Here is a 14,346-nt window from a genome sequence, read left to right as displayed (position 1 = left end):
GTACATGGATGTCCTATCTGTTATGAAAAATCGCTTCAGAGCGTCGTTTATATCGCGCGAATACCATCTTAATTACCGTAAATGACAGATTGAGCGCCAAGTGCTCAGTAAGCGCAATTGTCGAAATAAGCGCTCCGAATTATGGAAAAAAGCTTTAAATAAGCGTCCCTGCTTAAATAAGCGCATCGGGCGCTTAATCCGTCATTTACGGTAGTTTTACCAGAAAATTTATTATATTTCCTGTTATTTCCTATCAGATCTGCATATAAATGGTGGTCGTCTGCTCTGGATTGCATTCTGAATGAAAAGGATGCACAAACAACTTGGAAGAAGTATCTAGGTTCCAACGATAATACCGTGGAAGCAAATAAAGATCTGTTGGAAAGGTGTGGTGTGTGGGGGTGCCTGTTGGGTGGCGTGGTAGCTACAAAAATAGCCAGGTAAACATTGAACTATAACACATGGCATAGTAGGATGGTCCGACTTTGTGGATTAAAGAGACTAAAAAGAGTGATGAACAGAAGCATGTTAAAAACGTAAAGGGCATGTAAAATTTTCTATTGTTTTTGTAAGCCACAAGGTTGAGGTTGGAAAATTATTTCGTAATTCTTATAAAAATCCTTGTTTCTTTTTTAGATATATTTATTTTGCAAACATGGACATGTGCAGCCAAGCATGTGAAATGGCATCAGCTCTTTTTAAGGTATATTGTCGTGATGGTAATTAAAACTCGAATGGTAGCTGGAGATTTGCAAATTCATAGTTGAATGAAATAATTGTATGTAGTTATATGATATTACTTTAAAGGAAGAAACTTTTACAAATTCGCGGTTTTTGGTCCAACTTGCGAAAGTTTTGCAAAAACTTTTGTGCCTTTAAAATATATTGAATAGGCTAGTCGTAAAAGTTAATTCCAGCGAATTGTTATTCGATCTGTAATTTCTTTTATGAGATGGTTAAAATTTTTCTTTATCTTACTTTTATCTTTATTGTTTAATGTTTTGTAATAATTGTTAGCCAACACTTTAAAACTGCCTTAGAACCAGATTTTTTTTCGTTGAGGTAGACAAAGTCTACCACCATTAATGTTATTTTTGAAGTCCACCACCTGTATTTTTTAAAGTCCATCAACGTTGATGTTATTTCTAAAGTTGACCAGCATTGATGTTTTCTGTTATGATGTATTTTTTTACCGTTTTAACGTTAAATTTTATTTTAGGCCATCTTTTGTTCGTCGTTGACCTATCCATCATCGAATCATGCGTATTCTTTATTCGACATCTCCGACCATCAATCGTTTGATCAAATCATACCTGGACTTAATTTCTTCTCTGATCCTTATCGGATTCATTGTGCAGATTTAACAGCCAGCGTGTCATGGTTGTCAAAGTTTTTGGTGAAACAAGGCTTCTACATCCCAGTGCAGCCATTATTGACGTTAGGCCAATATTTAGCAAATTTCATCTGCAAGAACGTGGCAAGCGCAGTTGGTGTGAAATTGATGAGGATTGAATCCTTATGCAAGCTTCATATGTTTTCAGGAGCTGTGCAGAACTTTGTTCACATACTAAGCGGTACACATCTACCTGCTCCTGATATGAGGACGCAGGTACAGCGAAAATGGGCTAAATTAAAAGATTCGAGACCGCTCACGGACCCAAAGAATGTAAAAGTTCTAACACAGTTGATTGATTTTACTTTAAATGAGCACCATCTCGCAACATATGGTAAAGCACTTTGCAATCACATCTCTGTATGTCATGCATTACTTATGATATCTATTGCTGAAATCATCTACGAGCGTCCAAGCACAGAACCTGTTGTTGTTGTGGAAAAGGAAGCAGAGAAGGTAGAAGTATTCAATATAAAGCTTACCAAATCTCAAAGCAAAATAAACTCACAGAAATCAAGAGACAAAATGGCAGATGTAACAGTGACATTGAATTCAACAGAAACATTCGTGTCTTTAAAAGAGTTGAAAGCTAGATTACTTGATTCTGCGGAGACACGACTAGAGGAGATGTTGGCACAGTTGGAAGCAACGCAACAAGGTAAGCTTTATACGCCGTGTTGCTGGTCGTTCCTCGTGACAATGTATAGTAAGTTAACAACAAAGTTAACTCCATCTTAAGATATATATTTTTAACAATACTCATTTTGCCGTGAATGTGTGAAACATAGTTCGTCCGTTCGTTTGTTCATTTTTGTCTTTTATTTAGATTTTGAAGAAGAGAGTTCATCGTTGTTTGTCAAGTGTCGTGTGTTATTATCAAGAATTTGTAAAGAGAAGCTGCTTGTGCTTTCAGCAGCGAAACATGCGTACATATGTCTTCAAGCTATCAGTAATTCATCCACAGACACACAAAATTTAAGGTGGGTGTTTTCCTTACGATAAAATATTTAATCGTAACAGCGTAATCAAGTTTTTATTAAGTCTCTGGTGGAGTAAATATGCTCGAGTGATTTACATATTGTTTCGTTCTTAGTTATAAATATGGAGGTATAAAATATGATTATGATACAATTTTTATTTAGGTTTCTTTTTTCATCAATTTGCTTTAATATGTTATATCTGGGTGCGCTTTCTTAAACAGATTTTCTGGCTATCCGAGGACAATATGATGAAGAATTCCTATTCTCATGAAATGCGTGTCCATTAAATCCTTGTTGACGCTAAGGGGGTTACACCATTTTCCCCCTTATTAGTCTAGGATTTCGAGATGGGATCTTTCAAGTTTCCATAACGACTAAACCAAGTAAAAAAGTTTATGTCACCCTGTACTATAAAAGACCTTTAAGTTTCATTCATGGATTAATTGTGAAACAGCGTTAATTAGGTGACAAAACATTAAAAAACTTACAAGATGTGTAATTTGGTCCCAACTAACGTTGATAACCCCTTATGCAACGTTAAACTCCGTTTATACTCGGTTATTGCCATTAGTTCCATTACCGTAAAGATAAGAAAATTATCTCCTCTTTAGGACAAATCTTTCGCCTTCAGTCTCTTTATTTCCGACTAAAGAAAAGCCCGACAACCCGAACACGGATATTGATATCAAGATGTGGTTGTATTGTCGAGAACTTGTTTGTTCGTATCTACTGGATGCGGATGATGTAGTTGGACAGCTCGCTGGATCCAATTTATCTGTGGTTCACCTCACTGGCACGGCGAAAGAAAACATAGAGTATGGCGTAACCGAGTCTGAAATGTTCAATGATTCTAGCATGAAAATCTTGTTTGAAATGAATCAGGTTAAACACGGCTTAAAGAATGGAGAAGATACCGATAAAATTTTGACGTTGTTGGAGGTAATAAAATTTAGTTTTTTTTTTCAAATTAAACAGTAAAAACGTTATAATTGTTGCATTCGTCCGAGTAATTCAGCAAGGACCATCACTTTGGTCATGTCGTCTTCTGACCTGAAAAAAGCCCTGACAAATTTATCATATTGTTTCAGGCGCTTGCTAAAAAAATCGATCGACTTACACCGCTATCATATCCACTGAAACAAGTGCAAATTGAAGGCAAGATATTGTTAGCAGACTTAAAAGCCTTGAAATTTGCTGATGTCAACACAGCGATAAAAGAGTATGCTGAAATTGAACAAAATGTACTAGATAACGTAAGCCCATTTTTTGACTAAAACCTTTATTCTATAATCGTTTCATGTGGGAAGGGTTGTTTGACATAGTTGAAGTATGTTCAGGCACGTGGTTAGTTAACTAGTCCTCACCAATATGCAACCTTTCAGAATGTTGAGCTTGTGAACAGAAAGAATAAATTCACACTAGTGTTGTCACTGGTATGGCTCTGTAAAATTGAGCTCTCTTCTTCAATAAAAGAATAACATTCTACTCTTAGGATACCACTTTGTCTGTTGCTAAAACTACTTCTTGAATGCAGCAAAAACATTAAAATTACTTTTTGGTCGTCCTGGTAAAATACCTTATTTTAATTTTATAAAAAATATAAGACTTGGAAGAGAATTGAGATTTAAGCCAGCATCTTGGAATTAATGTGTAATATTTCTATATATTTATTATTCTACATATTTTTCTAATATTTTTTTCGTTTAGATGCTCATTCGTGGTTATGATGTAAATACGTGCACAAACCTTCCCGTGCAACCGTACTCCAACATACACTGTGAGCTCTTTGATGTTCTCCTAGCTGTGAAAGTACGCCACAGTAGATCCAAAGCTTTGTTTGTTTCGTCAAATGCTAATCTCGGCGAGGGCGTCAAAGATTGGCAGATGTTAGTGCAGTATATCAATGACGCTTTGAACACTTACCAAGTCATCACATCGAAAGACATTTTAGTACAGTTGGAATTCCTTGTCTTAAAAGGTAAGATATGTTCATGGAACAGCAAGAGTAGGGTTGGTTTTCCTTACAAGTACAATAGTTTTTATTTTTTTAAGACGTTATTACGGAGTTAGAGAATCTTGTTAAGCGTGTATGAAAATACATGATCAAGAACCGCCATAACTCACGGAATTTAAAAAATAATACCCTCCTTTTTTTTCGTCTAGGTAAAATTCAGAGAATTCTATTTAACAGTGAATATTGTACTTTATCTGATTGCATTGAAACATTCCTCGACGTTGTGTACATTTCAAATAGCCATACCCGAGATTTAAGGTGAGCAATTTTTAATGCAGTGGTAGTTTAGTTTAAAAAAGAATTTGGAAATTTATCTGTGCTAATATTGCCATAAATCCCATAATGAAAAAGTTACACGTAGCACATTCTTTTAGCAAACACGTGTGATAAATTCGCAGATATACTCTGTCAAATTTAAGTTTGGTGCAAAATATTCATGAGCCAGATATTCCATAAAAGTTTTGAAAAGGTATGTCAGGTGGCATGTTCTTGTATTTTCGCAGAGTTGTCATATACCTTTGACGTTTGTCTTGCAATTTAGTTTACTCCGCCAGTGCTACATCGAAATGGGTCTGACATTTATTAGCATGCTTCAGAGAAAAGGCTTAACGCTTTCTGATCAAGTAAAGGAGACAGAACCTAGTACAAAGGGAAAGAAGAAGAGCACCTCGAGCAATTCGAAGCTTTCAAAACCTACTGCGAGTAAAACTAAAATCGACAAAAATGCACAACGACTGGCTAAAGGAGCTTGGATATGTATACGTACTGCAGGTGTTATTGCGAAAGCTCAGCAAAAATCTGAGCTTCTCGCTGGCGAAGCTGTTATTACATCTCAGGTTATAACAAACATGGCTGCGGAGAATATCCCTGCTTTCGCGTTAGAAGATGTCATGGGTTGTGCATATAACCCAAGTTGGAACATAAGTGAGCAAGGCAAAGTCGATGTGGAAAGCCAGTCTATGAAATCTGTTGAGGTCACGTGGGTTCATCTTCTTAATTATGCCACAAATTTACGACGCAACTGTAATTATTCCAGTCTGGCTATAAGTAACAGAGATGTGGAAGTTGTACGAATACCGAACCATTGTACCACGCGTGCAATCAAGCTGGCCTCCGTCTGTCAGTATTTGATGACTTACTTAAGCGTGTACGACAAGGAGTGCTGTCCCATATTACCAATAGAGATTTTCTCGATAATTCTTGCTTCACTAAAAAGCTCTGACAGGGAGATTTGCACTCCTACACCTCTTGATTTTGACGAAACTAGCAAATTGGACATCAACATATCCTCGATCAAACAGTTTGACAGTGATGATATTGTTGATGAGGTATTTTACAAAGGTAATGTGAACTTGCATTTTCTTTCGTATGTAAGCAAATCTAAAATTCAGTAACTTTTAAGTAACTTTTGCAACCAGAAAAAAAATGGTAATTTTAATTCTTTCATTTTTGTAAGAAAGTTGTTAAATGAAGTAAAAATGATAATTTTACAGCATCGATGGCATGCCCACCTTAACGGACTTGTTTTTTTTGGCGATGAAAAGATTTGTGGCACGCATAAGAAACTTTTGAAACTAGGCCTCCGAAAAAAAAATCGAAAAAAAAATTACTGCTAAACTAATGCTTAATTTTTTGTGCATAGTACAATGAGCATTGCAACACATATCAAAGCTGGTCTACTGCAAATACATAAGTTCTGCATTTTATTTAAATCTACTGACGAAAAATTATATTTATGTATGTAGCATGTTTCCAAGCAATTACTCCCTTTGATCTCAACGCAATCGCCTACTGTCTATAAGTCAAATAGCCTGTAGTCATCTCTTTCAGATAGTCCTTGTAATAAATTCGCTTTGATATAGAGGGTGCTACCAGCACAGACAAACGCCCAGTATCAGGTACGGAAAAACAAGGCGACAAATCCGATCGAATACATCTTCGCAATCCGATACATGCTGGGGAATACGAGATAGCACTTCAGTGGTACAAACCAGAATTAGTAGAGTCTAAGCAAGCTCAAAATATATATGTAGTGGCGGCATTTAACAGTAAACCTATATCTGGAAATTCAACTTCGTCTTCGTTTTCACAATCAGCAGTACTTTGCCAGAGCATTATTGACGAAATAAAGTGCGTCGCCATCCATGACAGTTTGATGGATATTCTACAAGTCGCCGAAGCTGATATGGCAATGCAAGGTAAGCAAACAGTCATTCCGAAAATAAGATAACAAAGTACAGAAACCTAGACTCTCTATGCTGTAGCTGTATTGTAATCTTTTTAACTCCGGCAAACTCCATTTGTTGTTCAAAAAGAAAAAACGATTTTTTTTTAAAAGGGAACGATAATATTTACCAAAAAATATTTGTTTGTATTTTGTACTTTTTTCTCACTCAGGTCAGCTATCTCGATCTGCTGTTGTGTTTGCGACTGTGACGGCTGCACAAACTGTTTCTTCAAAGAGCCTTGCGTCTGGCAAAAAGAATCGCGTTCCCTCATCAGTGAGGAGCAGTAGATCAGAAAAAGACGACCCCTTAAAACTGAAGCTGATTCGAGTTCTTTCCCATTTGAAGCAGGTGTTTGGACATACGGACGACACCAGAGAGGTATGTAGTCAACTTCTAGGGTTGCCACGTCTCTTCAAAACTCCTCAATCTCTTCTAAAATTAGGTTTTAAACAATTTTTTCCATGAAATTCCCTCAATTTTACTTTGAAAAAACTATATAGTAAAATACATAAAAATGCTACATGGTTACAGCAAAATTTTATTCTTTACTTATGACATCACTGTGGAAACTATGGAAAAATATAAACTTTCTTAAGTTTTTTTTATAAAAAAACGCCTTCTTCTCAAAAAAAGAAAGAAAATTCTCACCGAAAATCCTCAAACCTTAAATATGGGGCAATCATGATTTCTTAGACTGAGATAGCTAATGTAGAGTTCGTTATTTTTTATCAATATTTAGTCAATGTACCCCACCCCTTACTTTCCCCTACCCCCACACACACTTAGGCTGTAATGTGACAAATGCGAAGATAAGTCAAATTTATATTAGGTCTTTTTTAATAAGGATTAAAGTACAAGTAATTTTTTAATCCAGAATTTTTAAATTTCCTTTAGGAACCTTCTTTTGAATCGACGTGGGAGAACATTGTATGTTTGGAAAACATGTTTAATCCCAATATGGGGCATATCTCAAGAGTTAGTGAAGGACTGTTTTCTTGGTTTCTTCATTTGTTTAAAAAATCCGCCGTCTGACTTCTTCAACGTTTGTAGTTGTTTTGGATGATATGTATATAGTTTTTACGGAAGTATAATTTATAGCTTTATTATCCCTTTTTTTATTGACTCCTAAAATACTGGTCAAATGGTACTGGATTCTTGTCCTTTTTTCGCGTTAATAACATTTCATAAATGTCTGCAGTAAAAACAAACCTAATTATTAAATTGTTACATATTCAGCGTAAATTAGTACCACTAACGTAGTTTTTATCAGATATTTATATGATACTTGTATGTGTTTATTTGTGCAGACTAAGTTTCATAGATAGTATCTATAAATTTAAAAAACAGAAAAATTCAAACTTTTATATTTTCTTTGTCTTTTAATATTTTAAAATAATAAATTATTTTTCTCGACATTACTGACGCTATAAAAAATGTGCTTAAAGAACCCTATATGGAAAAGGGGGAGGGGGGAGGCTAAAACTAGATTTTGAAGAGACGCCATGAAAGAAAATCGATTCATAAATAAGGAGACGCAAATTTTGTACATCTTAATTATCATCTTTTTTGTGTGTGTGCATAAACTAAAACCAGTTTGAGGATGCCTTAATTTCAGGAATTTTTATGAATCACACAAATGGCGAAATTCTATACAAAATTTTTTCATAAATTGATTTACTATTCAATGTCCCAGTAGCTTATTTTAGGGAATACACCTTTTCTGTAACTAGGGGAAAGTTGGGATTTTTTTAATAAAAACGAATTAAGCTGAATTGATCCTTCGGAACAAAACATGATCCTTTAAGAATGGTTATTTGGGAATGAGATTTACTAAATATAAGACCTTTCCAGAATTTCCTAATAATGCCAAACTTACTCAAAGAGGTCGATACTAAAAATGATTCTTATCCCTAAGTTTCTTAGCAAAAGGTAGAACAAATTACCTAATCTATATTAAAATACCCGTATACGTCAGTCTGTCTGTCTGTCACGCAAAATGGTAGATTAGCTGCGCAAGTAACGAGACGCACGCAATACGATGTATAAAGGACGGGCGAACCCGTGGATTTTTTCACAGGCTAACGACTAGTTTCTTTAATATTTTTGTTCGTTAAGTGCCTCAATTGTGAGCTGAAATTACGGTTAAACCCTTATATAGCCGAGTTTTTTAAGAATAGCCTCGTGTTTAAAATAATATTTTTCTTTTTGTCATTATTACTTGATATTTTATCTGAATATTTTTATTTGAAGAGCATAGAACCATTATAAAATTTTGGAGACGTCATGATTATTATAGCTTATAAAATTCAGGAAAGGTGTATTGGCAAAATTACGAAAGTCGTGAGGATTTATCAATCTGACACTAAAGTAGACATATCCTTACTAAGGGCACAATGATCAGTAATGTTAGTAAATCTGATATGGAAACCGCTAAAATTACTACTTTGAGAGGTTTGCAGTCATCTGCCACTTTTTTTCCTTACTGATTGTAGTTAAATCAATTCAGTACGACCAGGCTTACACAAAAATCCATTTTCCCAGCTTTTCAAATGCTTCAGCAAGATTCCTAAAGTCTTTTAGCAGAGATGGTACAGTGGTAGCGCATTTAGCTTTGTTCAAAAAATCCCTATTTCAGCTGACTTTAAATATGGTGTTTTCAGCACATCTGGTTCCATCTACTGACCGCCAACCTGCTTGTGTGGCAGACAAGCCAATTTCTTCGATGAATTTTTCAGAAACTGCTTTGGTGGTCCGTATTAGGTTGCATTGACCGAGTACAGACCGAACGTATGAGGTTGTAGACCGGTAAAACAGTTATTATTAATATAACTCTATATTATTTATAGTATTAACAACGCAAAGATATGCGCTAGAACCATATATTCAAACGCATATATCACAGCATTTTATTTCATTAGTTTTTTATAACCCGACACAACAGCTTCATTATTAAAATAACAAGAACAATAGACTTTGCCATAAGCATTGATTTTATTAGAACTTTTACCAGAATTTGTTGTTGTTCTTCCCATCAAGCAACAAATGAACAACATTCGTGAATAAAGTATCCAGAAACTGGTTTTGGTACGGGCAAAAAAAATAACAACACACAAAATAAGCAAAAAATTATTTCTTGCCCCTTAAACTATAGGCTCAAATTTCTTTTGTGATTTTTCTTCAAAATCTACTTTTTTCTTCGCTTTTTGTCAGTTACACCACCCCGCCTTAAGCCCATGGGGTAAAGTATATTTTTTTTCAAGTATATTTTTCATAGCGTCAGCGATGTTGAGAAAAAACATTATTATTCGCGGAGCATTGTACAAACAAAACTAAACAGACAAAACGTAAAAGTTTGAATTTTTCTTTGTTTAAATTTATAGATACGATCTATGAAACTTAGTCTGCACAAATAAACACATACAAGTTACATATAAACATCTGATAAAAACTACGTTAATGGTACTAATTTACGCTGAATATGTAACAATGAAGTAACTCCAAGAAAAAATTTAGGGATGTTAACCGCATAAAATCGCGAAAAGTTATTTAAAACTTTTACTTTTACACGAAGTATAAAACGGTTCGTTAAAAGCGTAGCTGCATAAATATCTTAAATGCAAACAAGCCATATTCGCGAACATTAATACCGCGAAATTTAATTTCTACAATCCGCGAAAAATTTGTACCATTAGGTAGAAATTTTAACTACTGTTTAATAGCAAAAAAACGTTTAAAAATTTTTAATTACTTGAAAAAACCAATACACTAACTATCGGTACTGCCATGTTCTTGATATTGACTGCACTCTAAATCTGGGAATTTTTAACAAAATAAACAGACAAATTGTACGCAAAGTGTTTACCAAAGTGAAAAACTTTAGCAAAAATTGTAAACCACTTTATAAATTATGTAAAATATATATGTTTTAAACATATATTTGATATTAAAGAAAAACACCACACTAAAATTACAATAATAAAAATAAATATTTGCATCGCACCATGCACGCTCCATTATGCTCCCACTAAACTTTATTGTCTATGTATAATCACATATCTTAATCGTTTGTGTATAATGTTTGGAATGGCTTGCGATGAGATCCTTACTCGTCTGGTTTCTTCTTTACCTCTCATTATGTTTGGGAGGTATTCTTTAAACCCAAAGCTGCTTGATGCATTCTTTCAATGGAATCGCTGATACCTACAAAAACATTACAATTTTAACATTTTATCGAACGGATTATATTAAGATGTTTCACAGAGAGGGTGCCTATTTTAAGAACGAACAGTCACACAATTGTTGCACTCACAGTCACCACCTTAAACCACAAGGAAAAACTAAAAAAACACCAACCTTTGGACGCTGCCATATCGATTATCCTAGTAGGAAGCATCATCTTCGGATCATCGTAATATGTCAAAAGGAAATCACATCCTTCCTAAATGGTAAAAAAATATCAAATTAAAATCGATTTCACATTGCAAATTCATTCTCATGCCTTTTTGACATAATTAACTGAAGAGAGTAGTTTCTCAGTCCTTGAGGGTTGCCACTCCTTACTCATTTTTATAGAGTCAAATTTGAGAACTTTTAATAAGAATTCTTAACCTTCTTTAAGAAGATGGTACTTCCATAAAAAATAATTGAGGAGAATTAAGAAGTTTGGAGGAGGCGTAGCAACCTTGCTGTTATACATAGATTTTAACACTTTACCAAACAATTGAGACACTCGTTGATACTGATAAACTCACATTGTCAAAATCATCATTGTGCGGTTTTATAATAATTTTCGACACATAGGTGTCGACTCTGTGAACACCTTTTTCCTGATGAATATTTGTTTCATCTGTGGCTTGCTGATATAAAATCAATGCCCTGTTTGTTAAATCAACCTAGAAAAAGACAAATTTGAAAATGAAAATAACGATACTACTGTCAATAAAACACCTTGACTCTACCAACATGTGCTACAACAAACCTTGTTTCTTCTCAGGTAGACGTATTCACGTGTTGCAAATGGATATGGACATTTTGTCACCCAATGAATCAGCTCAGAATTCGTTTCTTTGTGAGAATCAGCTACACGCAAATCAATGACATACTCATCCCATTGCTTTCTGTACTCACAGTCCAGCTAAAACATAGCATATTTATTCATTTTATTATGGTAAGACGCCAGAAGAACAATAGAAACTTGATTTTGATTTTAAAGATATGGCGATCTGATATGCGTGACTAATTTTGACAATAAAACTAAAGTACAATAAATATAATACCTTAAGACAATTACTTTTCGTCTTAAATCTTTACACACTGCTTATTATATCAGTGTACCATGCACATGAGCACACGTTTATCGAACTTCCTTATTTTATGGAATTAATGTGATATGTTCATCAAAACGAAGTGAAACTCCCTGTATCTACACAATACTCACTCACTGTATCTACACATTGGTTATTTCATAGAAAGTAAATACAAATTTCAGATGTGTTAAATAGTGTTAAGTTAGTTTCATGAAATACACAAGTTCAATAAACATGTGTGCTGATAAGCAGCATATGAAAATTTAAAGCAGAAAAGTAATCGTCCATAAAATGCACAGGCATCATCTGAGTCTATTTTTAATCTGAACAAAATTTAAATGTTGCCTGCACATATACAAAATGACTTAAATGACTTAGAAAAATCACTTTTAAAGTTTAAATTATTATCACTTTGTTTTGGCAAATTATGGTATTTAAATGTTTTTTGATGGAAATTTGTTGTGGCACTTTTTGGGATTCTTCAATTGACTAATGAAAATTTACCTGTGTTGTGAAGAGATGATTGGCAGATATATCGAAGAAACTTGCTTGAACTAAATAGACAGGAAAATTTCATTTTTCTAACAAATTCAATTTTCAAAGAAGACCTTTTGCTTAAAGGGAACCCAGGATATAAAATGATGTTGGACTTATATTATAAAGCTTAAAAACTTGGTTAATAGGTTTTTTTGACAACCCTATAACTCGAGCTCTGCATGTCCGTTTGCAATCAAATTTGTGAGTAAACATTTCGGGCCAAACTTTAACATAAGTGCAACATCATATTATACCTTGGGTTCCCTTTAAAATATTTTTTTCTTTTAAAAGAAAATCCTTTTACCTCTGTATTCATATAAACCACTGTGGAGCTTTTTTCTGAAAACTAAGCAGTTTTCCTTTTTCAGGAATTCTTGCCAACCAACTTTATCTCCAAAATTCAACTTTCCCATTTTTTCTGCTGCATTAAAGTGACAAGCATTTTCCAAATAATAACTAAAAATTAAAGCATGTATAAGATATATGGCATTCAAGAACCAAGGTTTGTGTTAGCACATGGTTAAGAACCTACCTTGCCAAGTCTGCCTCTGAAATACCCTTATGCTCCCAACAATTTAAAAAACTTCCTTTCCCTCTCTTCTCTTTACTTATTGGTGAATCACACAAACATGTTGAGGATTTCAGCTTGATTTGGTCTTCTTCAACAGAAGGACTAGCCTTACGCTTCATTATTCTGTGTTTTGAATGTTTTACAATATATTTATCATTCTCCACCTCATTCCCGAGGCACTTTTTATGATATTGAGCTATTAAGTCATGCAGATTATTTTTTCCAAAGTCATTATCATAGTCTGTATTTAAATGAACAAGTTCCTCCGGTGACAATGAGGTTGTAAAATTTGAGCTATGACTACAAGCTAATGTCAATAAATTGTATTTTGCATTTTTATCAGTCACTGCTAAGTGGAAATCTGAAAGTTTGTCCAAAATACTTTGCCTTCTTTTGCTGTCTCTTAAGCATGCAAGGTCTTTTCCAGTAGTTTTTTTTGTAAAGTTTCGTATTCCATGACCAACTACACGAGCAGCAACAGAAATACCACGAAACTGCAATCTAGGTGGTAATTTTTCTTGAGGTTTGTAGTATATACAGCTCTTTCCACCTTCTTTTATCATATAATCAATTTTTTTCTTTGCTCCAAAAAGCCAACTTCTATCTTTTCTATCCATTCGCAATTATTTTGATAATTCTAAATATTAGAAAACACACTGAAACTGATAAATAAGGCCATTTAATACCTTGTTTCTGGGTAAAAAAAATTGACATTTGTTTGTTTATATCATGTGAATATACACAAGACATATCAATCACATAAGAGGCTGCAGTAGATAGTACAGAGGCAATAGTAAACCTGGTGCTTTTTTTTGTTAAAAGCAATATGTTATGTTTTTTTTGATAAAATATGGATGAAAATAGGGATGAAAATAGACAATGTATACCTCATTTTACCATATAAACAAACAACATGTATATATAGGCAAGATGAAAGGATGTCATGGAGTCTGAATGTGTCAAGCACAAGAGGTTTACAAAAATAGTGAACAATAGATAGATAGATAGATGGATAGATAGATGTGCATATTTTACATAACTAGCCTCACAAATATTGAGGGATATACCCTGTCTATCATTTCCAGAAGGGGCCATGGCTTAATGGAGAGTCCTAGAGTATTTAATGCTCATTTTGAGCTATGCAGACCGAATTAGGGCTCGCGCTCTACTAGACAACTCCCGGCAACATCCAATGGTCCACACAGTGTGCCATCTTCCCAATTTCCCTCACATGGCTTGGGCTAACCCGGGGCCATGGTAACATTTACTCGCCAATGTTGAATCTCTGTCAAGAGGAATCGAACCCTGGTCTCCCGC

The 14,346-nt window shown here is 34.4% G+C and overlaps 2 protein-coding genes across 3 annotated transcripts in view; one reads left to right on the top strand and one right to left on the bottom strand.

Annotated features, from left to right (window-relative positions):
• Positions 1 to 7,718, top strand: part of LOC130645306 (cilia- and flagella-associated protein 54-like) — a 108,424-nt gene extending 100,706 nt beyond the window's left edge. For both annotated transcript variants that reach the window (XM_057451259.1, XM_057451258.1), the window contains 12 exons: positions 258 to 440; positions 637 to 703; positions 1,220 to 2,051; positions 2,220 to 2,373; positions 2,985 to 3,312; positions 3,462 to 3,626; positions 4,081 to 4,351; positions 4,537 to 4,645; positions 4,929 to 5,728; positions 6,250 to 6,585; positions 6,785 to 6,993; positions 7,510 to 7,718. In XM_057451259.1, coding sequence (XP_057307242.1) covers positions 258 to 440; positions 637 to 703; positions 1,220 to 2,051; positions 2,220 to 2,373; positions 2,985 to 3,312; positions 3,462 to 3,626; positions 4,081 to 4,351; positions 4,537 to 4,645; positions 4,929 to 5,728; positions 6,250 to 6,585; positions 6,785 to 6,993; positions 7,510 to 7,647 — 3,592 coding nt within the window. In that variant the 3' untranslated portion in view covers positions 7,648 to 7,718. The remainder of the gene's footprint in view (positions 1 to 257; positions 441 to 636; positions 704 to 1,219; positions 2,052 to 2,219; positions 2,374 to 2,984; positions 3,313 to 3,461; positions 3,627 to 4,080; positions 4,352 to 4,536; positions 4,646 to 4,928; positions 5,729 to 6,249; positions 6,586 to 6,784; positions 6,994 to 7,509) is intronic.
• Positions 7,719 to 10,107: 2,389 nt separating this feature from the next.
• On the bottom strand, positions 10,108 to 13,692 carry LOC130645305 (uncharacterized). The gene is made up of 7 exons (XM_057451256.1): positions 12,991 to 13,692; positions 12,763 to 12,914; positions 12,426 to 12,475; positions 11,594 to 11,749; positions 11,367 to 11,507; positions 10,969 to 11,053; positions 10,108 to 10,815 (listed from the first exon to the last, which is right to left on the bottom strand). Exons 1-7 carry the CDS (start codon positions 13,644 to 13,646, stop codon positions 10,748 to 10,750), a joined length of 1,308 nt encoding a protein of 435 aa, XP_057307239.1. The 5' UTR covers positions 13,647 to 13,692; the 3' UTR covers positions 10,108 to 10,747.
• Between the last annotated feature and the right edge of the window lie 654 nt (positions 13,693 to 14,346).

The sequence above is a fragment of the Hydractinia symbiolongicarpus genome, chromosome 5 (genome assembly GCF_029227915.1).
Source record: "Hydractinia symbiolongicarpus strain clone_291-10 chromosome 5, HSymV2.1, whole genome shotgun sequence".
Lineage (NCBI taxonomy): Eukaryota > Metazoa > Cnidaria > Hydrozoa > Anthoathecata > Hydractiniidae > Hydractinia > Hydractinia symbiolongicarpus.
The sequence above is the reverse complement of the archived record's forward strand: the minus strand, read 5'-3'. Positions and strand labels throughout refer to the sequence as shown.